The sequence below is a fragment of the Erythrolamprus reginae genome, chromosome 3 (genome assembly GCF_031021105.1).
Source record: "Erythrolamprus reginae isolate rEryReg1 chromosome 3, rEryReg1.hap1, whole genome shotgun sequence".
Classification (NCBI taxonomy): domain Eukaryota; kingdom Metazoa; phylum Chordata; class Lepidosauria; order Squamata; family Dipsadidae; genus Erythrolamprus; species Erythrolamprus reginae.
Genome location: NC_091952.1, coordinates 172,734,944 through 172,761,664, shown reverse-complemented (window position 1 = coordinate 172,761,664; position 26,721 = coordinate 172,734,944). Strand labels below are relative to the sequence as shown.

At 42.0% G+C, this 26,721-nt stretch overlaps 1 protein-coding gene across 8 annotated transcripts; it reads right to left on the bottom strand.

Annotated features, from left to right (window-relative positions):
• Positions 1-13,653: 13,653 nt before the first annotated feature.
• Positions 13,654-26,718, bottom strand: NQO2 (N-ribosyldihydronicotinamide:quinone dehydrogenase 2). Of its 8 annotated transcripts, none has more exons than XM_070749100.1 (8): positions 26,634-26,718; positions 26,090-26,151; positions 24,802-24,975; positions 23,540-23,704; positions 22,399-22,529; positions 21,318-21,431; positions 18,033-18,134; positions 13,654-13,973 (listed from the first exon to the last, which is right to left on the bottom strand). In XM_070749100.1, exons 3-8 carry the CDS (start codon positions 24,806-24,808, stop codon positions 13,794-13,796), a joined length of 699 nt encoding a protein of 232 aa, XP_070605201.1. In that variant the 5' UTR covers positions 24,809-24,975; positions 26,090-26,151; positions 26,634-26,718; the 3' UTR covers positions 13,654-13,793. The 8 variants fall into 8 exon arrangements, with proteins under 8 accessions (XP_070605201.1, XP_070605200.1, XP_070605202.1 ...); XM_070749099.1 differs by having other exon boundaries at positions 24,802-24,950; XM_070749101.1 differs by having other exon boundaries at positions 24,802-24,869.
• Between the last annotated feature and the right edge of the window lie 3 nt (positions 26,719-26,721).

Here is a 26,721-nt window from a genome sequence, read left to right as displayed (position 1 = left end):
AAGAGCACGGAAGGCGAGAACTCATTGCAAAAATCGACTCCGCGTCTCCCAGCGCCGTGGAAACAGACAACAGCCAACAAATTCCCAGCGGAAACAACTGCCTCCTGGTGCAAGACCAGCCGAGACACCTGAGAGCTACTCACCCAGCCCCCTGCGCGGGCTGCCGGGGAAATCACCAGCGCCATCGATGCCCCTTCCGAGACGCTACATGCCGCCGTTGCAACCGGAGAGGCCACATCGCCATCGCATGCAGAGCAACAGCGCCAGAGGAAAACATTTGCCACACCGCAATACCAGCGACCTCAAAACCAGACCCCCCCAAGCGCGAGAAAGGAGACCATTCCGCAACGCGGGTCAAAGGAACTACTCAACCGCTAACCGCGACTACTATAGAGGTAACTCTCAATTTTCCGTGAATAACCACGGCAACCAAAAAAGGGGCTAAAATTGTTATATCACTGTTACTCAATAACCAACCTTGCTCAATGGAGCTGGATACGGGCTCTAGATATACCATCATGCCCTGGGAAAAATTTAAACTATATATGCCTAATGTATCTAAGGCTGACCTAAATCAAACCTCTTTGGTGATTAGAGACTTTCAGGGGGGAGTAATCTCGGTCTTGGGAACAGCAAATGTACCTATCGCATTCAAGAATGTTAAATGTACCCTTCCCATGCTTATTGTAACAGGGGCCAAGCACTCTCTTCTGGGTTTAGCATGGATGGAACCACTGGGGATCGAGATTTCGGGTGTGTGTAATGTAAACTGTTATGATATGCCTAACTTTGTGAAAGAGTTCCCTGAAGTGTTCAGCCCCACACTGGGATTGTATAAGGGGCCCCCTATATCTTTCTCTATTGACCCCAAGGTCCCACCGATCAGACTAAAACCTCGCAGGGTCCCCCTGCCGCTCCTCCCCAAACTAGACATACAGCTGGACAAACTCATTAGTCAAGGTATTTTGGTCCCTGTGGAGCAGGGGCCATGGGAAACTCCCATAGTTACCCCTCTGAAGCCAGATGGCTCTTTAAGAGTTTGCGCTGATTACAAATCGACCCTAAACAAGGCACTCCAACACCACCCCTACCCCATCCCGGTTGTGCAACAACTGCTACACTCCCTGGGGGAGGGGAAAAGGTTCGCAAAGATCGACCTGGCGCAAGCTTACCAGCAACTTCCGGTCGATGAACAAACAGCAAACGCTCAAACAATTGTAACGCACAGGGGGGCTTTCAAATGCACGAGGTTACAGTTTGGGGTAAGCATAGCCCCAGGAATATTCCAGAGCATTATGGAACGCCTATTGTCAGGGGTAAATGGGGCCATTCCATACTTTGATGACATCTTAATTGCAGGGGAAAACCAGGAACAAGTAAACAAAAGAATAAGGGAAGTACTTAAGAGGTTACAGGACAAAGGTTTAAGAATCAAGCCTGATAAATGTGTCTGGGGAACCAACAGTATAGAATTCCTAGGATATAAAATAGATAAGGAAGGTATCCACCCCACAACAGAGAAACTGAGAGCAATTAGAGAAGCCCCAGAGCCACGAGATAAGAATGAGTTGCAGGCATTTTTGGGCCTCCTTAATTTTTATTCCGTTTTTTTAAAGCAGAAGGCAACAGTAGCAGAGCCTCTCCATCGTTTACTCCAGAAGGAAGCCCGCTGGACATGGGGGAAAACTGAACGTGAAGCTTTTTCTCAAATAAAAAATTTATTAACTTCTAAAAGTGTAGTAGTCCAATATAGTGCTTCACTACCCATTAGGCTCACGTGCGACGCTTCGCCGTACGGCATAGGAGGAGTCCTAGCTCACGTTCTACCTAATAAGACAGAGGCCCCAATAGCATTTTTTTCAAGAACCATGACCAGCACAGAAAGGAATTATAGCCAGTTAGACAAGGAGGCTCTAGCATTAGTGGCAGGGGTAAAGAAGTTTCACAATTACATATTTGGAAGAAGCTTTGAGCTAGTCACTGACCACAAACCCCTACTAGGCCTGCTAGCCCCCAACAAGCCCACTCCACCTTTTATGTCTCCAAGACTAATCAGATGGGCTCTTTTCCTCTCAGGGTATCAGTATGAGCTCACCCACAAGGGGGGGAAGGAAATCAATCATGCAGACGGTCTCAGCAGATGCCCCATAACAGACTTAGTGGAAGACCCTGTTCCTTCCACAGATGTGTTAATGATAGAACTCGAGGAAAACCCACTAACCACAGCAAAAGAGGTAGCTGCACACACGCAGCAAGATCAAATCCTTAAACAAGTGGTGAACTGTGTTCTAAAGGGATGGCAAAATGATGTTGTGAAACCTGAATTGTGTGATTTTAAAAACAAGAGACTTGAGTTATCGTATGTAAAAGGTTGTTTGCTGTGGGGGGATAGAGTGATCATCCCCAAAAGCCTAAGGGGAAAGGTACTCAAAATGTTACATGTGGGTCATCCTGGGATTGTCAGGATGAAGAGCCTGGCAAGGGGGCATTTATGGTGGCCAGGGCTGGATGCTGATATTGAAAGTTGGGTTTCAAAGTGTGATCCGTGCCAAGAGTCACGGCCCAGTCCCCCCAAAACAACTCCGGCTGAGTGGGAACAGCCTGCTGGTCCTTGGTCTAGAATCCACATTGATTTTGCTGGCCCAGTGGGGTCTCAGTATTTTTTAATAGTGGTTGATGCCTTCTCCAAATGGTTGGAAATAATAGCAATGAACAACATAACCACAAGTGCCACTATCAAGGTATTGAGCAGACTGTTTGCATCCCATGGGTGCCCAGATCTCTTAGTGTCTGACAATGGGCCACAGCTAACAGCCAGGCAATTCGAATTGTTCCTAGATGGCCTAGGGGTCAGGCATGCCCTCATCTCGCCTTATTCGCCCTGGGCTAACGGATTGGCAGAACGTTACGTACGGGTGGCAAAGGAGGCATTGCGCAGGTCAGGCCCTGGGGATGTGCAACAGAACTTGGACCAATTCTTACTCACCCAACACATTACCCCTAACTCGCACACACATGTAAGCCCTGCAGAGTTATTGATGGGAAGGAAGTTGAGGTCACCACTAGACAGGTTAAACCCAAGGTTCTGTGTTAATAATAACCAAATGTGTACAAAACCTGAAAGAGAAATGTATTTGGGACAAAATGTATATGTAAAAAGTTTTGATGGAAATGTAAACTGGATGAAGGGAATTATTGTTAAGCAAAATGCACCTAAGACCTATGTTGTTAAACTAGAGGATGGTCGTTTGTGGAAACGACACATAGACCACATTCGAAAGCGAACAGAAAATCAATTGCCACAAACCGCTGACATGGACTCTCCCCCTTCAACAGACTTTAGTACATTGCCCGAAATAAGAGACACGCAAAGAGACTTATCGGGCCAGGGGGAACCATCCAGCGACGCCGAACCATCCTCGTCCTCCGAAGCCTTCGTTGGGCCCGCCAGGCCAAGTCCGCCACACCGGGAGAACAGCGGCGAGCCATCCTCCACAGTCGGTGGCGAAGGAGAAATTGAACTGCGCAGGTCAGCGCGAGCTCCTCAGAGGCCCCACCGATTGGACGACTTTGTCACATGGCTTCCTTGATGGATGTGTCCAACTATGAGGGGAGGGGTGTTGTATCCTGTAATGGCTACCTTGTAACTCTGTAAATAGTTTGTTCCTCTTTCGGCGCTGTCTGAGCCCAAGCAGGAAGTCGCTCCTGATTGGCTCAGACGCGGCCGGCTCTAGCTTTGGCGGGAACCGCAAAAATATAAAAGGAGCGGTTTCTCCAGGCAGAGTCAGTCGGTACTCGCTGAATTGTCACTTTACCTTGCTGAGCTGTCACTTATTCTCTGAGCTGAATAAAAGTACCGATTGCTCAAAACCCTGTCTCTGGGTCTACTTCAAGTAAGTAAAGACTTCCTGTAATAAGAACAAGGAAAGAGCAACCACAATTTGCCGCTATGCTTTGTCTAAGACAAAAGATTCCTTCCTGCTGCTTTTTCCTATCCTAGAACCAATGAAGATTAATCAGTCCTTTCTCAGGGCTTTGGAAATGATTAAGAGTGGATAAAAATTTGGAAAACTGTGTTCAGTTCTGGAGACCTCACCTACAAAAAGATATTGATAAAATTGAACGGGTCCAAAGACGGGCTACAAAAATGGTGGAAGGTCTTAAGCATAAAACGTATCAGGAAAGACTTAATGAACTCAATCAGTATAGTCTGGAGCAGTGATTCCCAACCTTGGCAACTTGGAAATATTTGGACTTCAACTCCCAGAATTCCCCAACCAGCAAATGCTGGCTGGGGATTTCTGGGAGTTGAAGTCCAGATATCTTCAAGTTGCCACGGTTGGGAAACACTGGTCTGGAGGACAGAAGGGAAAGGGAGGACATGATCGAAACATTTCCGCCCTGAGTCCTTCGGGATTGGGCAGCATATAAATCAAATTAAATAAATAATTCAGGAGGGAAGTGTTTTCAATAGGAAAGTGAACCCAAGAACAAGGGAGCACAATCTGAGGTTAGTTGGGGGAAAGATCAGAAGCAACGTGAGAAAATATGATTTTACTGAAAGAGTAGTAGATGCTTGGAACAAACCTCCAGCAGACATGGTAGATAAATTCACAGTAACTGAATTTAAACATGCCTGGGATAAACATATATCCATCCTAAGATAAAATGCAGGAAAGAGTATAAGGGCAGACTAGATAGATCAGGAGGTCTTTTCCTGCCGTCAATCTTCTATGTTTCTAAAATGCCAAAATCCATTCTAAATAACTTTCTGATTCTGGATCATGCAATACTGATTCACTTGGCAATTTGAAGTGCAAGGGTGACATCGTGTGGTTCATTCAAAGACCACATTGTCTTGACATGCTGCTATCTGTAAAACTAAAAGGATGAAGGCCAAAAAACCTGAAAATCTCTGTTCACATCACTTTTGATCCTAGTCTGGTACTTGAACCTGAGCATTTTTAAATTTCAATTCAATTTTATTACAGTCATAGACCAGATACCAAAACAAACAAAAACACTCAGAAAATATGCAACCAAAATTTGCAAGATAAAATAGCAAGTAACAGATCAAATCCAGTCTGTCAATTACACATGGTTAATGCTACTAAAATTACAATCCATAAACTGTGAGGCTTATAGTCAGTTTAATACCATTAGGGAAAGGAATTATCAGGGTTGCCACATTTGTTGTATAAGTTAGCTATGGTGGATTAGACACTTAAAGGCTAGCCACAGTGGGTATATATGTATGTGTGTATACAGGGAAGGGCTACCAAAAATTTTAATACCACACTGTGGGCGTGGCTTATTAATTTTCTTTCAACATCTTTCAGTGCAAATTGGGTGCTCTGGGGTGAAGCTCCATTTTCGCTACCCCACTGCAGTTCCCTCCTGTCCGGGCAGTAGCCGCCCCCTCCCCCCCGTGTGTGTATGTGTGTTGCTAGGGTATGGTTAGCTGATGAGGCCAGAATAAGGCCGAAATAGTTCTATCCTAGTCTCACTTAATTTTCAAGTTCAGAAAAAACATGTGACACATATAGAATATAGTTTTTCGGCTATGAATAAATTAACTGCCTTGGAAATGGCCCTGGGTTGGGCCGAGAGGCAAAAAAGGAGCTATGATGTTCCTTCAATATACCAGGGTGATTCGACACAAAAAACATGTAACCCTTCCCTGGTACAGAGTTTAAGGGATTGGATACTGTAGCCTAGAGGTTAATTCTCTGCCTTACAAGGCCAAGGTTGCAAGTTCAAGTCCCAATGAGGATATGGCTAGCTGATAAGGCCAGAATAAGGCAGAAATAGATCTATCCTAGCCTCCCTTAATTTTCAAATTCAGCAAAAACGTGTGACTATATATATGTGTGTGTGTGTGTTTTCGCAGATTTTCACGGGTACAGGTATGACGGCCTTGGTATATTCGGCTTTCTTCCCGTGTAGGATTCAGAAATTTCTGGCAACGTTTCGACGAGGTCCCACTCGTCATCTTCAGGCTGGTGGTATGTATGTATGTATGTATGTATGTATGTATGTATGTATGTATGTATGTATATATGTATGTTTTTTCTGTTGGATCACCCTGGTATATTGAAGGAACGTCACAGCTCCTTTTTGCCTCTAGGCCCAACCCAGGGCCATTGCAAGGCAGTTAGTTTATTCATAGCCAACAAACTATGTTCTGTATGTATCATTTGTTTTTGCTGAATTTTTAAAATTAAGGGAGACTAGGATAGCACTATTTCGGCCTTGTTCTGGCCTCATCAGCTAGCCATACCCTTACTGGGATTTGATCCTGGGGCTTCTGCCTTGTAAGGCAGAGAATTAACCTCTAAGTCACCAGATCTGATCCCTTCAGCTTTGTACCAGGGAGGGGCTATATGTTTTTTCTGTTGCTATCCTAGTCTCCCTTAATTTTAAAAATTCAGCAAAAACATGTGATACATACAGAACATAGTTTGTTGGCTATGAATAAATTAACTGCCTTGAAATGGCCCTGGGTTGGGCCTAGGGGCAAAAAGGAGCTGTGACGTTCCTTCAATATACCAGGGTGATCCAACAGAAAAAACATATAGCCCCACCCTGGTACAAAGCTGAAGGGATCAGATCTGGTGGCCTAAATAAACAACTTAGAGTTGTAAGATAGAACATTTCATTTCGAAGAGATTCCGAAATTTTATCCTCAAAACCTTTATAGTACAAACCTGATAATCTATCACCGTGGTGGGGAACCAATAGCACATGTGCCACAAGTGAGACGTGAAGCCATATTGGTGGGCACGCAAGCTCAGGTCTCGTGTGCTAGCTGATTTTTGTGCCTTCCGGGCCCATTGGAAGTCAGGAAACAGCCTGTTGTCAGCCTCCAGAGGAGATGAGGAAGGCTGTTTTTGCCCTCCCCAGACTCCTAGAAAGGCTCTGAAGTTGGGGGAGAACGAAAAATGGGTGTGCCATAGCACAGTGCTTCCCAACCTTGGCAACTTGAAGAGATCTGGACTTCAACTCCCAGAATTCCTCAGCCAGCACTCACTGGCTGGGGAATTCTGGGAGTTGAAGTCCAGATCTCTTCAAGTTGCCAAGGTTGGGAAACACTTCCATAGCATGCTGAGAGCAGAGGGGGTATGTGGGCATGGGCATGGTACGTGTGGAATTATGGGTGTGGACATGCACATGCACAACTTCCCCGTGTTCCCAGTTTTGGCACGCGAACCAAAAAAGGTTCATCATCACTGATCTATCAGATCCCGGCATCCTTCCTTGAGCTTTTTTATACCTTCCAAAATTTCTCTTATTGTTATAAGTTCGTTCATAATTTTCTTTCTTCCTCTATAATCCTTTGTAGATTCTATTTTCTAAGATATTTGTATATTTTCGGCAAAGAAATAACACATCTTTTAGAAAAATTGGAATACTGATGAAATGCTTTTTGCATAGACACATTAACCATTAATGCACTATCTCTTGAAGTTTCAACATTTTTTTCCTTTCTTTTCTAGCTCATATGCCAGCCATTTCCTGTTTTCCCTTGCAAAGTCAAAGGCTGAGGGTTGGGGGGGGGGAATTTGCTTTAAATGGTTGTTTCATATCCATTTCCCTTAATAGCTGTTGCTGTAAAAGTTTAATTTGTTAAGAGAGATTTATCTTTTCTGAAAATTTCTTCAATCTTTTCATTTGCTCTCATCCAAAATATTTTGGGGGGTTTTCTGCCTCTTCTTCTTCTTCAGTTATTATGTTTTATAATCTCTAATAAACGCTTTACTTGCATCCCAAGCCATTTTCAAATCATGTTGTAGCATCTTATATTTAACTCATTGATTTTTCCTGCCATAAAAATTCAGATACAGTGATACCTCATATTACAAACCCCTCACCATACAAACTTTTCGAGATACAAACCCGGGATTTAAGATTTTTTTGCCTCTTCTTCCAAACTATTTTCACCTTACAAACACAAGCCGCCACCATTGGGATGCCCCGCCTTCAGAGTTCTGTTGCCAGCGAAGCGCCCGTTTTTGCGCTGCTGGGATCCCCCTGAGGCTCCCCTCCATGGGAAAAACCACCTCTGGACTTCCGTGTTTTTGCGATGCTGCAGGGGAATCCCAGCAGTGCAAAAACGGGTGCTTCGATGGCAACGGAAGTCCGGAAGTGGGGTTTCCCAGCAAGGGGAGCCTCAGCGAAATCGCAGCATCACAAAAACACGGAAGTCTGGTGGTGGGATTTCGAGGACTTCTGTGTTTTTGTGATGCTGCAATTTTGCTGAGGCGCCCCTTGCTGGGAAACGCCACCTCCGGACCTCCGTTGCCAGCGAAGCACCCGTTTTTGCGGTGCTGGGATTCCCCTGCAGCATCACAAAAACACGGAAGTCCGGAGGTGGGGTTTCTCATGGAGGGGAGCCTCAGGGGAATCCCAGCAGCGTAAAAATGGGCGCTTCATCTGGCAAAAGGGGTGAGCTTTGGGCTTGCACGCATTAATTGCTTTTCCATTGATTCCTATGGGAAACATTGTTTCGTCTTACAAACTTTTCACCTTACAAACCTCGTCCCGGAACCAATTAAGTTTGTAAGACGAGGTATCACTGTACAGTGGTCCCCCGATTATCGCGAGGGTTCCGTTCCAGGACCCCTCGCGATGATCGGTTTTTCGCGAAGTAGCGGTGCGGAAGTAAAAACACCATCTGCGCATGCGCAGATGGTGTTTTTACTTCCACCGCAGCAGCGAGGAGCCGAAGATTGGGGTTTCCCCGCTGCCCACGCAAACTCCTTGCTGCTGCCGCGCCCGCCACTTGTCCGCCGCCTGCCTGCACGCGCGCCCGCCCTTCGCCCGCCCACGCCGTTCGTTCGCGCCGCTTCCCAGCTGAGTCCTGAAGCGAACTTCCGCGTTTGGCTTCAGGACTCAGCTGGGAAGCGGCGCTGGGGTTTCCCCGCCGCCCACGCAAACTCCTTGCTGCTGCCGCGCCCGCCACTTGTCCGCCGCCTGCCTGCACGCGCGCCCGCCCTTCGCCCGCCCACGCCGTTCGTTCGCGCCGCTTCCCAGCTGAGTCCTGAAGCGAACTTCCGCGTTTGGCTTCAGGACTCAGCTGGGAAGCGGCGCTGGGGTTTCCCCGCCGCCCACGCAAACTCCTCGCTGATGCCCGCCGCTCGCCCTCCCGCCAGCAAGAGGGGGAAGACCCAGGGAAGCCGCCCAGCAGCTGATCTGCCCGGCGCCATCTACGCATGCGTGGCCATAGAAAAAAGGGCGCGCATGCGCAGATGGTGTTTTTACTTCCGGGTTGAAAAATCGCGATATAGCGTTTCGCAATGATCGAGATCGCGAAACTCAGGGGACCACTATATATCCTTTTGACATTTTAAATGCTGCATAAGTTGTCAAAATAGCTATTGTTTGAAATTAAAACATTTTAGGTAAAATTTTCATCTTAATCACATAAATTCTTCTCATTAATGAAAATTTTATTTTCACTTAACATATTTTGTTTACTTTCATTCCATGTCTTAACATATCTGTTTTGGAATAATATACAATTCATATTTATTATAGAAATACCCAACTATTTTGCCTCCTTCTCAATCTTAAAGTCTAATTTATCAATTTTGTTTGATCTTGTATTTTCATATTTTTATTAACATCTTCAGCTATATTAATGTTAAAAACTGCTAATGAATCAAATTCTTTTGTCTATTGTTTCAAATTCCTTTAAAGGGATCTTTCATAGTCAAATTTCAATTCATCTGCAAAAGCTCTTGACCTATAAATCTGTTTTAAAATCTTTACTGCCCAAATCATCTTATCCTGTCTTATGTCTCTATTCAGTATTTCAAGAACCAAAATAAAGAGGGAACAATGAACAGCCTTTATCTTGCTCTTTTTTGTATCTCACATGATTTGATTAAAGACCCATTAAAAATTATTTGTGCTTTCTGGGAAAGTATAAATCAATTTTACCCATTTTATAAAATTATCTGCAACATTCGTATGTCCCAAGCTTAAGAGAGAATTCTTGTGGGCTCCCTTTTGAGTTGAGATTTTCAAACTGGATGTCCACCAGTTGCAGCTTTGGTCAAATGACACCTAAAGTACCTTCTATATTCTATACTTTTACAAATCATTGGAACATCCATTTCCAAAGCAACCAAAGCATTTCCAAAGGAGTCTTGGTCAAATGACACCTAAAGTACATTCTATATTCTATAATTTTGCAAATCATTGGAAATCTTATCCAGAGCACCTTCTGCTAGGCAAGTGAGCAGGGACAAGGATTCAATGAAATCTGTTTACCTTAGTTTTCCCCTATTTTATCACTGCATTGACCTGTTAAACCCATTATTCCAGCCAGCATAATTAACCCTAATGTGGTTAATCAAAGTTGCAATGCAATGTATCACGAAATGTTAAGATTGGGAAGGAGTATGATATGCTGTGTGGATGGAAATGTCATCAGTTACCTGGATCGTATCATCATTTGTGGTGGACATTATTATTATTGTTGTTGTTGTTAATTAGATTTGTATGCTGCCCTTCTCCGAAGACTTGGGGCAGCTCGTACCAGACATGTCCAGTAACAAGACATTTTTGGATAAAAATTAAAACATGGTTAGAAGAAATGACACTAATATCTAGATTTAAAACTGAAATTTTTCCTTTTGGTATTTTTCCAAAGAAATTTAATAAGGAAAATATGTACTTTGTGGGCGGGTGTGTGTATAAATTTTTATTGTTTTTCCACACCTTACAGAGATTCAAATCCACATACCTCAAATTAAAATACAATACAATATAATATCAAATGTCAAATTCTTAATTTATTTTTCCTAATTATTTATCCAATTTAATTTCATACATATCATTCATCCTGTGTGTTGTGGTTCCGTCTGAGGCCCCTCAGGGAACGGCTGATCTTCTGTCGGTTTCCAGCTCAGAGGGAGAGGATGAGGAACAGGAGGTGCAGGCAGACGAGGAGGAGGAATCCCAGGCTGAAGAAGAGGGAGGACAGCCAGAGTCCCCCCAGAGGGAGCTCTCCCCAGCAAGCAGCCTGGATTCCTTAGAGGAAAATGCACAAGCCATAATTGATCTGCGACAGAGAAGAGCTACACAGCGAAGGGACCAATTGGCTAGGTACTTTCAGCATTAAAGAGGCAACAGCTGGGTTTGGGTGTGGTGCTCTTTGGAAAGGCTAAAAGGCAGACCCACCCTTCCTGGCTTGTGGAGTTTTATCTTTGAGAGTCTTGGGACCTGGCTGTGAACTTTGGCGTCTTGGAATCCTGGTTTGTGCCTTTGACTACTGAAACCTTGGGGTGGGTGTGCCAGCAAGAAGCTTGCTGTATTGTCTGGACATCAGGACTCTGCTGTAAAGTATTATAGCCTGTCTGTTGGGAAGAACAGGTTTTCCTCTGTGTTTATTTTTTCCAGCTATAAAGTACTTTTGCTTTTACCAGAGTGTCTGGCTGTTTTTTCCAGTTGGTGTTGAGGTCTGGGGGAACCCAGACAGAACACTGTGCTACCTCCTTTTCAAATACTATCATCCGGATTTCAGATATTATTCTTCGCCTTCATTTGAATTCGAAGTGTTATTAGCTATCTAAATTTCTCTTGGCTATTTGCTATTTTCCAAAACTATGCTGTCGTGCTTCAGTCAATTTCTTGCATTCTTACTTAACTCATTCCTGCTTTTTAAACCCTCATTTTATCGTAGCTGCCCTTAGCAAAAGAGATTTCCAAATTTACTTCTCTCTGAATCCCAGGAAGGAAAGAAAACAATACCATTCCCATCATGTCTTAATCTAATTATAACAATATCAATATACATAGGAGGGTTATTATTAAACAATTAAAATGTATTTCCTATTCGCTTCATTCCTTTCGTTTCTTTCATTATACCGATAAATCATTTCTGTTTTAACAAATCAAAATCATTATATATCATATTGTTCCATTATTTTTCAAGAAAAGTATCTTCCATTAGAAAATATGTACTTGATTGTACATGTGATAATAGCAGTGAGGATAGTATTTGCACAAAGATGAAAAGCAGACAAAATCCCTATAGAGGAATAAATAATTAAGAAAATATTAGATTGTACAGAAATGAATAGATTGACCTTGATATTTAAAGAGAGGACTCGGAATATTTTCAGATACAGACACAAATTTATGATCGGTTGGAGAAGAGATATTGTAAAGAAAGAAGGGTGAAATGTTATAACAAATGAAATGATAAATACTAGAATATGAGAAATAATTGGGGAATAGGGAGAAGGCACAGAAGCATGCAGATGATGCACTGATGAATTAATCATGTATTGTATGGTTTGTTTGTCTATAAAAATAAAAAAAAACTTTATTAAAATGAAAACTAATATAAAGTAAGAAAAAAAGCTAAAAGTGCAAGAAAAGAGGAAAAAAACTAAAAGAAAAAATAGGAAAGAAGATATAAAGAAGGAGCCTCCAATCTTATTTATAACAACTGTAAGTAAAATTATACATGTACAGTGGTACCTCGAGATACGAGTTTAATTCGTTCCGGACCTGGGCTCTTAAGTCGAGCAGCTCTTATCTCGAACGACTTTTCCCCATAGGAATTAATGTAAATAATTTTAATTGGTTCCAGCCCTCAAAAAACTCACAAAGTTAGTCTAAATTATGCAGAAAGACATGTTTTTAATGAAGAAATGTACATGTACATATAAATGAATAATGAAGTTTCTTTCACTTAACTTGTAAACTTTCTTAAACTTTTAAATTTACATATGTTCAACTTCTCTGCCACCCAATCCTGTAGGACAGAGGTCCCCAACCCTTTTTGCACCAGGGACCGGCTTTAAGCGATCAAGAGAGGAATGGGTGAATGAATGGACGGAGGGTGGGAAGGAAGGAAGGAAAGAGGGAAGGGACAGGAACAGAGGAAGGAAGCAAGGAAACTTATGAAAGGGGAGAGTAAGAGAGGAATGAGTGAAGGGAGGGAGGGAGGGAAGAAGGTGGGAAGGAGAAAGAAAAGAAGAAATAGAGGAAGGGAAGGTAAAAGAGAGAAAGAAAAAGAGCAAGAAAGAAAGCAAGAAAGCAAGAAAGAAAGAAAGGGGGAAGGGACAGGAACAGAGGAAGGAAGCAAGGAAACTTATGAAAGGGGAGAGTAAGAGAGGAATGAGTGAAAGGAGGGAGGGAGGGAAGAAGGTGGGAAGGAGAAAGAAAAGAAGAAATAGAGGAAGGGAAGGTAAAAGAGAGAAAGAAAAAGAGCAAGAAAGAAAGCTGCAAGCACCCCCCCGAGCCCCCCAGGCCGGCTGCAACCTTTTAAAACACGCGCGCCGCTTCGCAGCTGTCTCCTGAAGCCGAACGCGGAAGTTAGCGTTTGGCTTCAGGAGACAGCTCCTTGGCGCTTGTATCTCGAATTTGGGCTTGTAAGTAGAACAAAAATATCTCTCCCCTCCCAGCTCTTATCTCGAGTTGCTCTTAAGTAGAGCAGCTCTTATGTCGGGGTTCCACTGTATCTCTTATTCTATGGTTACAGTATAAAATTCTTTCTACAATATGTCCTGTCCAGTCGTCAAAACCATACATCATATGTTCATTTTTCCTGTTTCATTGCAAAAAGTCTATAAGGGCTTTTGATTTCCTGCATTAGTCTTGATGCCAAGGAAATGGGTGGAAAATAAGACAAGATACTGAGTCTCTAATTCAATTTTATTTTATTAATTGCCTCTGTATATCCCAAGATGGAAAGGGAAAATACAGAAACAAGTATTTGTGGGGTGGTGTTTCAGCAAATAATTTCATCGTTTTGCATTCATCTCGCTGCTCTGTTTTCAAATGTCCCCAAAGTACCATTTCGGCACACAGTGAATAGGTTTCTCCTCCCAAATGGTCTGCAGCCGTTGGGCCCATGACGTCAACATTTGCTTTCTTTTCTCTTCTGTCACGTACTCGGAGGCAAAGCAGATCTGAGGGGAAAGGATACTGAAACCACAGAAGTGCAAGGTTCCATGCTGGAATTAAAAAGAAAGAAACACAGTAAAAGCCATAATGTTTGGCTTGTGATTAGACCATTGTTGATGCAGTTAAAAACAAAAATATCAACAACATGGGGCTACCTCTGAAGAGTGTTCGGAAACTCCAAATCGTGCAGAAGGCAGCCGCGCGAGCGGTCATGGGTCTTCACAGATACACCCATGTCTCTCCAACTCTCCGCGGACTGCACTGGTTGCCGATTGGTTTCCTAACACAATTCAAAACGTTGGTGATGATCTATAAAGCTCTACATGGCATTGGGCCAGATTACTTATGGGACTGCCTTCTGCCGCATGAATCCCAGCAACTGGTTAAGCCCCACAGAGTTGGCTTTCTCCAGGTCTCATCGGCTAGACCAGGGGTGGGCAATTAATTTTGCCATAGGGCCACATGAGAAATTGGAATGGTTTTAGAGGGCCGGATTAATATAATTAACAATTATAATTATATATTATATTATATTATTATTATTATATTATAATTATAAATTAATTGCCCACCCCTTCCTTCCTTCCTTGTTCCCTCCATTTGTCCTTCCTTCCTTCCTTCCTTCCTTCCTTCCTTCCTTCCTTCCTTCCTTCCTTCCTTCCTTCCTTCCTTCCTCAGATGGAGAAAAGCTTCTGTCTCTCTGATTTTCTCTGCCTTTTATTTCTGCTTTTGGGCAGTTCTTTACTTCTCTTTCAAAATATTCCTTTCAGGTGCCTCTCTTCAACTGACCTACATTGTTAGTTGAGAAAACATAGTGGAGGCTTTGCCTGAAAATACCTTTGGATTCCTTTTCTTCTTCCTCCTCCCTTTCCCCCCCCCCCTGAAAGGTGGGGGGGGGTTGCTTTAAATTTATTGGAAAGGCCAATGAAACCAATGAACAATTAAAAAATGGGCATTTATTGGACTTTTACAAAGGGGCATGGAAAGAGAATTTATCCTTCCTTTCTTCCTTTCTCCCTCCCTCCATTTCTCCTTTCTTCCTCCCTCTATTTCTCCTTCCTTCCTACCTCTGCGGGCTGGTCATAGACAGCGGGCGGGCCGCATCCGGCCCCCGGGCCGCACTTTGCCCAGGTTTGGGCTAGACAATGTTGTCTGGCAGGGGCCAGGGGAAGATCCTTCTCTGTGGCGGCCCCGGCCCTCTGGAATCAGCTCCCTCCAGAGATTCGCATTGCCCTTACCCTCCTTGCCTTTCACAAGAGCCTCAAAACTCATTTATGTTGCCAGGTATGGGACAATTACACCAAGCCCCCTTCCTCTCTTTACAAGATGTAATGTGTGGTTGTGAATGAATTGGCTGACTGATTTTATTATATATGGGATTTTAGTAGTAATTTTTAATTAATTAGATTTGTTGTTGTGTTGTTTTTGTATCCTGTGAGCCGCCCCGAGTTTCCGGAGAAGGGCGGCATATAGATCTAATAAATATAATTGCTTATTGTTTCTTCATTGCTTATTTGACCCTATGACAATAATTAAGTGTTGTACCACATGATTCTTGACAAATGCATCTTTTTCTTTTATGTACGCTGAGAGCATATGAACCAAGACAAATTCCTTGTGTGTCGAATCACACTTGGCCAATAAAATTCTATTCTAATATATAATATAATATAATATAATATAATATAATATAATATAATATTGTAAAGCTGAATTCACAGTAGCTTGCAGGCAAAGTTGGCAAGAAGGAGCCAGGGATAAATAAAAAATAGAGAGGCCCAGAGCTCCAAAGCCTTTGTAGATTTATGTGGGACAAGAAGTCCTTTAAGAATTCCAATCTCAGATAAGAAAGGTACGGCTTTTAAGATAATTATCAGTATTTGGAGCTTGGGTGCACACAATAAGCCAAGTGGACCCTACTTCCTGGTATAATAGTAATGGGCCAACAATTACCTATTTTGGCTATTCCAATAAATTTCTATGCAGCTCTCATTAGACATAGCCCGTTCATGACACTTCTCAACCACATGAAGCATACAGGCTTAGTACAATTATAGCTATAGTACAATTACAATGTTGTTTTGAAGCCCTAGTCCAGAGATGGCAAACAGAATCATATCAGAGGGTATCAGAGCTTGCATTTGCAGAAACTAGCCCGTTTGTGCCCAAGCAGCAAACCAGTCCAGCCAGCCAACCAACCCAACCAGCCAGCCAGCCAGCCACAGACTAGTAGAAATGGAGTTGAAGTCTTCAATGAAACACAGCAGCAGTAGGAAGTTGTGGAAAAATGTATTTACTTCTTTATACTACTACTACTATCTATACTATACATACAATAAACTAGTATCTTACTAGTACCTTGCTACAACTATCTTAGTTCAATAACTTACAGGAACCAACTTTTACAGCGTTACAGCTTCTTCAAAGCATACTTCCACAAACAGCAACAGCACACAGCAAACAGACAGAGAGAAAGAGCAAAGAGCTCTTGCCTATTTAAATACTTTTCACATAATTACTAGGTTGCGGCACGCTCAACTGCCTCTGACTGACTCAGCATTCTCAACAGAGGCCTACTTTCTGCATTAAGATATTACCCAGGCATTTTTAATTCCTGACAGAGGGCACATAAGGTGTTGCCCTACGTCAGTTCCAGCATGCATGCGCGCACTAACCAGCTGATTTTGAGCCTTGGGAAGGCTGTTTCTTCCTCTGGAGGCTTCAGGAAGCTTCCTGGAAGGCTCTGGAGTACAAAAAAAAAGCATAACAGGCAAACTGGAAGTCCATTTTTCTGAACTTCCGGTTTCACCATTGGGCCATTTTTTCACCGTCCCAGGCTGCAGTGAGGCCTGTGAGCATGCATAGGGATTGGAGGGGTGTTCTGGATTCTGGTTGGAACTTTGGTTAATTGGGAATAATGCTTAATGGATGCAGAGATTTATAAGTAAATCCGTATTCAAAATGCATTACAGGCAGTCAAATTCTTTCCTTTCCTTTCTTCACGATCAGAGCACACAACAGCATTTCTCCAAACCTCCTCCCTTATCTTAAGATTTATGGCTAGGCAGCATCAGTTCAAAGCAATTAAAACAGCTGTTAAATAGCAGGGAAAACATTTGCTTACTTCGTAGCTGTATTGGGGCACGTCCATAATGGATTTACAACATTGAGAACTCCACCCTTCTTCCCCGCTGGCACCCGGACGTGATGAATAAATCACTTCAGTAATTAACCCGTTCCTCCCCTTAATATCTCTTCCCTAACACTTGTTCTCTGTGTCTCTGCACCCTCCTGAAATGCGGATTTAACCATGTATTATCTGTCTCTTCTTCACTGGAGTCTGGGCTCATAGCAATGTCCTGTGGCTGGCCTCCCACCTGTTCTGACACCCGTAACCCAGGACCTGCCACTAATTCATAAACACTATCTGAATCAGAATCTGCAAACTCTTCACAATTTTCCAACTGACCAGGAGTATATACAACGGGGGTGGGTGTTTGTACACATGCAGAAGGGGCAGCTGGGGTTGCACAGGCGTGGATGTGGCCATGTGCGTGTGTTCTAGCACACGTACATACACCCTTTTGGCACGTGAACCCAAAAAGTTTCACCATTCCTGCCCATGTAATATAGAGGGAAAGTAGGATTGCTTGCTTTAACAAATTAACAGAGTTGGAAGGGACCTTGTAGGTCATCTAGTCCACCCCCCTGCCCAAGCAGGAGACCCTATATCTGTCTCTACATTGAGGAAGACCACAAGTTAAGAGCAAGAGAAGAACCCAATTGGTTGGGGCAGGCAAAGTTGGTTCTTCTATGACATGTGGACTTCAAGTTCCAGAATTCCTGAGCTAGCATGATTGGCTCAGGAATTCTGGGAGTTGAAGTCCACATGTCATAGAAGAGCCAACTTTGTCTACCCCTGGGTTGGAGGAAACAGGCAAAATGTCCAGTGGTGAGCGCAGTTGAATGCTTGTATCAATCAGCTGCACAGTTTGCTTGCCATAACTGACTGACTGAGATCGGTTGAAGAACTGAAAGAGGAGTTCAGTCCCTATCTAATTCTCCAGAAGCCAAGTTTGAACCAGCATTTGCATTTGGTCTCCACATACCTGTATGGGCCATAGAAGGTAACGAATATCACCATTGGCTCCTTTCTTTGAATATATTTCTTCATCTCCTCCAGTGGTAAATGAAAGCAAGGCTAATTTATTCTGGAATGGAATGCATGTTTTATGTATATATTCTAAATCAACACTCAATACAACAGAACAAACCCCCCACAGTGCAACGTACAGCATTAAACGGCAGCCAAGTTACATCACAATGTGATTTTTTTTAAAAAATAGAACAGTATCCTTTAGAATAAAAACATTTCAGAGAGCTGCATTGTGCTTTAAAAATATGCAACAAGGTTTTAAAGGCCAGTTTAAAATACTGAATTGACAGAGCTACATAATTACTGTATTTTTCAGAATATAAGATGCACCTCTCCCTTCCACCCCCCCCAAAAAAGAGGCTGAAAATTTGGGTGCATCTTATACTCTGAATGTAACTTTTTTGAAACTTTTTTCCCCAAGCCTTAATGAGGTGCTAACAATCTTCCTGTTCTTCCCAGTTTGCAGACTTGTTTTCATTGCTACTCCTTCAGAAGAGGGTTTTTTTCAGCCCTAACAAGATGCTAACGATCTTCACGACTTGTAGGATTTATTCATTGCCATTCCCTTGGAAAAAGGGTTTTTTCAGCCCTAGCCAGAGCACAAAATAATGTGCTGAAGCTGACCAGACTAAGGATTCTAACCAGATGAATACCTGGTAGTTATATTTCCCCTCCTATTTTCCTCCCCAAAAACTAAGGTGCATCTTATACTTTGAAAAATACGGTAATACATATGAAAAATCCACAAACAACCATTGACTGTCAATTGGGTCAAGCTTCGTTAATAGGCTATAAGTTTCCATAGGAAGAACTCGGCTTAATATGCCAATTGCAGGTTGAGCGCATCTAAAATACATTTCTTCATTGTGTTGTGGTTGGCTCTGGCCCAGCTCCTGCCCCAAGGAATGTGGAGGTGGGTGTGGGGGAAACATCCACATGTCACAGGTCTGTTTTGCTCCCGACAGAATCTCTCGACGAAGGCTCCTCTGACGAAGGAAGCATGAGTACCAAGGAAGGGGGGGAGTTTGGCAGACAGTCCAGGAGGAGATCAATCATCCTTATCATCCCTGGATTCTGAACAAGAACTTATGACAGATCCACGCATGCGTAGAGTGATGCATAGGAGAGAACAACTAAAGGATTATTACAGGAGATAAGTAAGGCCACCTGTGGTTGGGTGGGGCTGCTGTAATTACAGATAAAAAGAACGGTGTGCTGGTTTAGCCTTGTGGAAGTTTATCTGATTCATAGTTCGTCAAGATCGTGGTTTTGCTGCTTCCCTGTTCAAGATTGTGTGTGGACTTTCTGGACTTTGGAATTTGGATTCAATTTCCCAGTTACTGGGTGAGAAATTGGATTGCATTTAATCCCTTTGACATTTAAAAAGGGAGTTTTTTCTGTTGATAAAGACTTTTGGTTTTCCTTCTATCGTGTGGTGTGTGTCTCTCTGGACTAATTACCCTGTAATTACGGGCGGTTGGGACACGCCAGCAGAACACATTGTAGGATTTTTTTCAAGTTCTTTATTTTGAAGCCAGTTTTTCATACAATTCAGTTTTTGAGATCTTTAATTTGCAACAGATTCAGTGAAAACTCCCTCCCCCCTAGTGTTTCTATAGTGGCATAGACGGTAATTAAGCTTCAAAGCAATATTTGATGTTGCCCTGATTCATGTACAGCCTTTGTTAGTCAATTTCAGCAATAGAGGAGACAATTCATTATAAATCTCTTGGTTTTCAATTTGTTTTTCAAATTTGCCAATTTCTAGAAAACTGAGCACTGCTAATATATAGGGTCTGTAATATGGTAAATGATTTAGCTTTACTAGATAAATGATCAAAGCAATGGAAACTGCAGTTTAATGTTTCCAAATGTAAAATTATGCACTTGGGGAAAAGGGATCCTCCATCTGAGTATTGCATTGGCAGTTCTGTGTTAGCAAAAACTTCAGAAGAGAAGGATTTAGGGGTAGTGATTTCTGACAGTCTCAAAATGGGTGAGCAGTGTGGTCGGGCAGTAGGAAAAGCAAGTAGGATGCTTGGCTGCATAGCTAGAGGTATAACAAGCAGGAAGAGGGAGATTGTGATCCCCTTATATAGAGTGCTGGTGAGACCACATTTGGAATACTGTGTTCAGTTCTGGAGACCTCACCTACAAAAAGATATTGACAAAATTGAACGGGTCCAAAGACGGGCTACAAGAATGGTGGAAGGTCTTAAGCATAAAACGTATCAGGAAAGACTTAATGAACTCAAGCTATATAGTCTGGAGGACAGAAGGAAAAGGGGGGACATGATCGAAACATTTAAATATGTTAAAGGGTTAAATAAGGTTCAGGAGGGAAGTGTTTTTAATAGGAAAGTGAACACAAGAACAAGGGGACACAATCTGAAGTTAGTTAGGGGAAAGATCAAAAGCAACGTGAGGAAATATTATTTCACTGAAAGGGTAGTAGATCCTTGGAACAAACTTCCAGCAGACGTGGTTGGTAAATCCACAGTAACTGAATTTAAACATGCCTTGGATAAACATATATCCATCCTAAGATAAAACACAGGAAATAGTATAAGGGCAGACTGGATGGACCATGAGGTCTTCTATGTTTCTAATAAAAACAGCACATTAGTAAAGAAAGGCTATAAATGGTTGGCTATATCTAACACCAGGATCCTACAGGAAGTTAACACTTTATATTGTGGAGCTCTAGCAGTGTTATGCCACATTTGAATAATTGTCATGATCAATTCTTGAGGATTTGCTAAACTAGGTTTAAATGGGATGTGGTGCCACAAGAATTCTTAATGAAGTTTATCAACCTTAAATCAAATTTCCAGAATGGTTATAAGACTTTCAAGAAAATATGTCACATTTAGTGTAAATGTTTTATGTAACACTGATGAAATTCCTTTGCTATTAAATATCCATGTAATCTACTTTCAGAGGTACATTACATGAAAATTTAATTTTGGGAATTGAAGTCCACAGATTTTAATCTTGCTAACCTAGATTCTTTACCTAGAAATGACTGACCTTGTTTGGGTTTGAAGTCAGGTTGATATTTGTGACTATTCTATTTGTGAAATACTGTACATTCCACAGTTGAAGAGTTTATATTATTATATCTATTTTTTATTTGGTCCCTTAATTATATTTTGTTAACTATCTTCAGTAAAGATACAAAGAGACGTTATTAAGGCCAATAAAATCTTAGTTGAATGTATATTTATAGGCCACCTACCTTAAGTAAACCAGAATCATAAATTTTGGGGTACTCATGAGCAAATCCTTGGACTAAGACTCTGTCCATCCAGCCCTTCAGGATGGCTGGCACGCTGAACCAATATAAAGGAAACTAGATAAGAATACAAGAAAGTATTGATATCTTTGGCTCTAAAATGCCCCATAGACACCAACTTCTTCAGAAAGGCAAGAATTTAACAGGAAGTATTGCAAATAAGTATAAAGCAACAAAGTCTGGCGTTATTATTACAACACTGTGCCTCTAACATGGATCCTTCTAGTTCAGTATAGTGATTGGCAAGATATATCAAACGTCAGATAGATTCTTTATGACTTGTGGACTTCAACTTCCAGAATTGCTGAGCAGCATGGCTGGCTCAATAATACTAGAAGTTGTAGTCCACAAAGTCATAAAATTTTGGCCCATGGTTTCCCATCCCTGGTCTACATCATCTAAAGCAGTGTTTCCCAACCTTGGCCATTTGAAGGTATCTGGACTTTAACTCCCTGAATTCCCCAGCCAGCATTTGCTGGCTGTGGAATTCTGGGAGTTGAAGTCCAAATATCTTCAAGTGGCCAAAGTTGGGAAACACTGATCTAAAGCAATAATTTTCCTCAGCTTGTTCAATAATCTTTGAAAAATATCTGCATTTCTTCAAAAACAAAACCAGTATTACCTATAAGGCTAGTGGGAAAGTTTAACCAAAATAAATTAATCTATTGAACTGTCACTTCCAACCTAATACTCCTTAGATACATGGATCCAGACACTCTCTGTCCCAACCAACTTGACCTCAGTTGGATAGCCAAAATGGAAGATGGACTTCCACGCATCTGGAGGACAGGTAGCTCAAAATTTTGAGGAGCATATTACACTCACCAGCAACCATTAGACCAAAATGTAAGGGATAATATTTTGAAAATTCTTAGACGATACGATCGAAGCAAAGCAAGCACAAACCTAAAATTTCCCTAAACTCCAAAGTCCAAAGGGTTTGCCTCAACAGGATGCAAGCTTTTAACCAATTTGATCCAGCACCTGAAGTCTCGCATAAATAAGCTTTGGGAAAAATAATTACCTGGAAAATCACCAAGTTGGCTTTGTTCACTTTCTTTTGCTCCTCAATTAAATCTTCAGCCAGACATCCATTTTCATAAGCTTTCCAGGATTCAATTCCATAATTGAAATGATCAGGATTGTATAGGTCGCCTAGAGGTACAACATAACACACAATCTAGTTGCATTTGAAGAGTTGCCATCTCAGCCTTTTTTTTTTTTTTAGTATATACGGTAACTTTTCCCATATAGTACTCTTGTACTACAGTAAAATGGACCCTTTATTCCCCCCCCCCCTCGACCTTCTCACATACAAATTAACATGTACAGTGATACCTTGCCTTACAAATTTAATTGGTTCCAGGACGAGGTTCATAAGGTGAAAAGTTTGTAAGACGAAACGTTTTCCATAGGAATCAATGGAAAAGTGATTAATGCGTGCAAGCCCCAAATTCACCCCTTTTGCCAGCTGAAGGCCCATTTTCGCGCTGGTGGGATTGCCCTGAGGCTCCCCTCCATGGGAAACCCCACCTCCGGACTTCCGCATTTGTGCGATGCTGCAGGAGAATCCCAGCAGGGGAATCCCACCAGCATGAAAATGGGTGCTTCGGCTGGCAACGGAAGTCCGGAAGTGGGGTTTTCCAGCGAGGGAAGCCTCAGCGAAACCGCTGGGAAACCCTACCTTTGGACTTCCATTGCCAGCGAAGCACCTGTTTTTGCGATGCTGGGATTCTCCTGCAGCATCGCAAAAACGCGGAAGTCCAGAGGTGGGGTTTCCCATGGACGGGAGCCTCAGAGGAATCCCACCAGCGTGAAAACGGGTGCTTAGGCTGGCAACAGAAGTCCAGAGGCGGGGCATCCCAGCGGCGGCAGCGGGTTCGTAAGGTGAAAATAGTTCGGAAGAAGAGGCAAAAAAAATCTTAAACCCCAGGTTCGTATCTCGAAAAGTTCATATGATGAGGGGTTCCTATCACTGCGTATACCTTCCAATGATACAAACAACATGCACAGTTACACACTTTTATCCATTATTCATAAGTTAATATCTTATTTTACTTTTTTCTTAACCAACATCAGCCTGCCCCTCTTCCTGTTCTTTCTTGCACCTTTTCTTGTGAATACAAACCACAAATGCATATGTCTGCCTCATCAGTGGTGCCTACCAACTATGTCCTTCCTTGTCGCCCTTGGCTCAAACTGCATTTTGTATAAGTCTGAAACAGTGACGTTGCAGCCTTGCTCCTTCAGTTTTTCCATTGTCAAGGTTTTAAACGAACCATTTAGAGATTTGGGCTCTTGGTTTGCGTACACAATCAATACTTCTTTCCCTGATGTTTAAAAAAGAGAAGAAAATCAATATTTACTTAAAAGTAGGAATTCCAGAGGCATATTTTCTGCAATCGGGAACAGCATTCCAGTTTGAACATTGTCCTAATTAGAAGCTTGTAACTGATTTTTTTTTAAAAAAATATTCTTTTACCTTTTTATCAATCAGACCAAGGTAGATATTTGTTATGCTTTTGAGTCAGTCTTAACTCCTGGTGACCAATTGGACAATGCCCTGCCATGTTCTTAGCATGATTTAGGAAGTGTTCCAGCCCTAGGTAGCATTAGCTGCTTCTTAGGGCTGGAATTGAGTGACTGGACAAGGCCACTTAGACACTTTGTGTCTAATGCAGGCCTAGAACTCACAATCTCCCAATTTATAGGCTGATGCCTTAACCACTACACCAAACTGGCTTGAGGTAACTATTCCTATCCTAATTTTATCCTACAATAATCTTTTATGATTATATTGAATTAGTGGTACCTGGCCAAGCCCATCTCCTGTAGTTTCTAGTCAGGATATTTGGCGATGTTTCGATGAGGTCCCACACGTCATCTTCAGGCTGGTGCCTTTGGCTTTGTTCACCTGAGCAAAAGCCAAAAGCATCAGCTTGAAGAGTGGGACCTCGTCAAAACGTCATCAAGAGTCTATCAACCTTACACGGGAAAAGACCCGAATATGCCAACATACCTATACCTGTGAAAATCTACAAAAACATACACACACACACACACAGAGGCAATCTGTGTGTTACCCACTGATACCAGCCTTTCCGCTATGTGTCCTAACCCAGTTAACTTTTCCTCTTATAATTTCTTTAAAAAATAAAATAGAAAGATGGATCACTGTACCTTTATTTTCCTAAAGTCTTTTGAACTCCGCCTAGACCTCATGGCATTTTAGGAATAAAAATACAGTATTAGGTGGCTGAAATTTATAAACATCACCCTGTGCACGCACACACACAATGACCACTTGGGGAAAATTACATCCTTAGCATTTTCTAATAATCTCTGGTCATAGTCCAGTTGGGTATCCCTGTGGAGAATGAGGACATCTTAATTTGATAGAAAGATGATAAAAGGAAGTACAACTTACCTGCCATTTTTTCCCAACACCCTGTAAAGTTTGTCGCAGTTGTGGTTTTGAAAGGATTGTTGTCAAGACTGTTACAAAAATAAAGATATTAAATTCCTTTCCTTGGTTTTCATAAACATTATTTGAAGTTGGTCATCTTGATGTAGAGTCTACAGAGAGGGGCGGCATATAAATCTAAATAATAATAATAATAATAATAATAATAATAATAATAATAATAATAATGGGAGACAACCAGGGGGAGTGGGAACAATAGACGCACAAACTTAAAGTATAAAAGCATCAGGAGAAATATCCTAGCTTAATAGTTCTTGGGTGTAGAAAATGAAGCATCTTCTAATTCCCACGCCTTCATCCCTATCCAAGTCCTAAAGCAAAGCAAAATAGATTCAATTTCTCAAGATCTCTGAAGTGGGATCCACCAGCCAGAAAAAGGGGAATGGGAGTTTGCTGTTATTTTGCATCCAATAGGGATGTGGATTCTTGGGGAAATGGAAGTCAATGGGAGATCAAACAGTCTAATGGAGCTTCTGCTAAACATTTTGGGTCAACAGAAGTGAAATATCCACCACTTAAGTTGCTGCAACTACCCGAGCAAGAAAAACCAGGACAATGTTAGTACAGCTACATTATATGTTCACTGTCTCTTCTCCACACCTCCTTGAGGACACAAGTGGGAGTAAATTCAATGGATTATTAATATTCATAATAAACTCCCCCACTGGTTCATTATACCTAAGGCACAAAACCTTTTAAAAGAAATATATTGCTCCATAAAATAAAGGGAACATTTAAGCAACACAATATAACTCCAAGTCAATCAAACTTCTGTGAAATCAAAGTTGACAATCAATTTCACATGCTGTTGTGCACATTCAACTTTGTACAGAACAAAGTATTCAATGAGAATATTTCATTCATTCAGATCTAGGATGGGTTATTTGAGTGTTCCCTTTATTTTTTTTGAGCAGTATAGTTTGCCTATGGGCAGGAATGCGAACCAGTCTGACACAGTCTAGACCAGTGTTTCCCAACCGTGGCCACTTGAAGATATCTGGACTTCAACTCCCAGAATTCCCCAGCCAGCATTCGCTGGCTGGGGAATTCTGGGAGTTGAAGTCCAAATATCTTCAATTGGCCACGGTTGGGAAACACTGGTCTAGAATGCAAGGTGAAGAAGGGGAAACTAACCAGTCTACCAGAATTTAACACACACAAACACATACACACACCACCACCACCTTTCAAACATTTTCACCCACTTTCCGTTTATGCAGTTTTGCCTTACCGCACCGTTGAGTAACTTTCGAGTGTGTAAACACAAATACCGCCACGGATGATTTCGGATTCCTGCAGAAAAGCATATTAACAGTACCGTTTTATACTGTATTGTACGTTTAATCAGAAGCAAAAAAAATTTCCTCTGTTCCCTGACTTCGAAATAAGCCGCGTTGAGTATTATTAGTGCAGTTAGTTCACGGATCAAAATAAGGCTTAGTAAATAATAATTATTGCAGAAGTATGTTGACTGTAACGAATCTTTCCAATGAATGTAGAATTTACGGTATTTATTTCTGAGTAAGGCAGCATGTACCATCGGGCTACGGGACGATCTAAGATATCTGGATGAATTGCAGTCGCTTTTTACGAACAATTTAGATCCCCCCTTTATACTATTCCCAGATTTCTCACGCTCTAAATTTATTTTCTTCTTTTCTTCCTTCTTTCTTTTTTTGCAAGCCCGTTCGTACTGGAGTCTTAATAAAACCTAACCACACAATATCATCAACATTCTTAATTTTTAAAAAAAGTTGTACAGGAGAAGGTCGTACCAAAATTACCCGGCGAACAGGATAGGATCAGATCATCGAAGCAAGACAGGATTGATAGTGCGACTAGCCGTGTCTGGCAATGGACATA

Coding starts and splice junctions, on each gene's coding strand:
- NQO2 (XM_070749098.1), bottom strand. Junction 21,432..22,398: donor CCAACTTGGTGATTTTCCAG/GTAATTATTTTT, acceptor ATTCTTATCTAG/TTTCCTTTATATTGGTTCAG. Junction 13,974..18,032: donor ACCTTCTATGGCCCATACAG/GTATGTGGAGAC, acceptor TTTTAATTCCAG/CATGGAACCTTGCACTTCTG.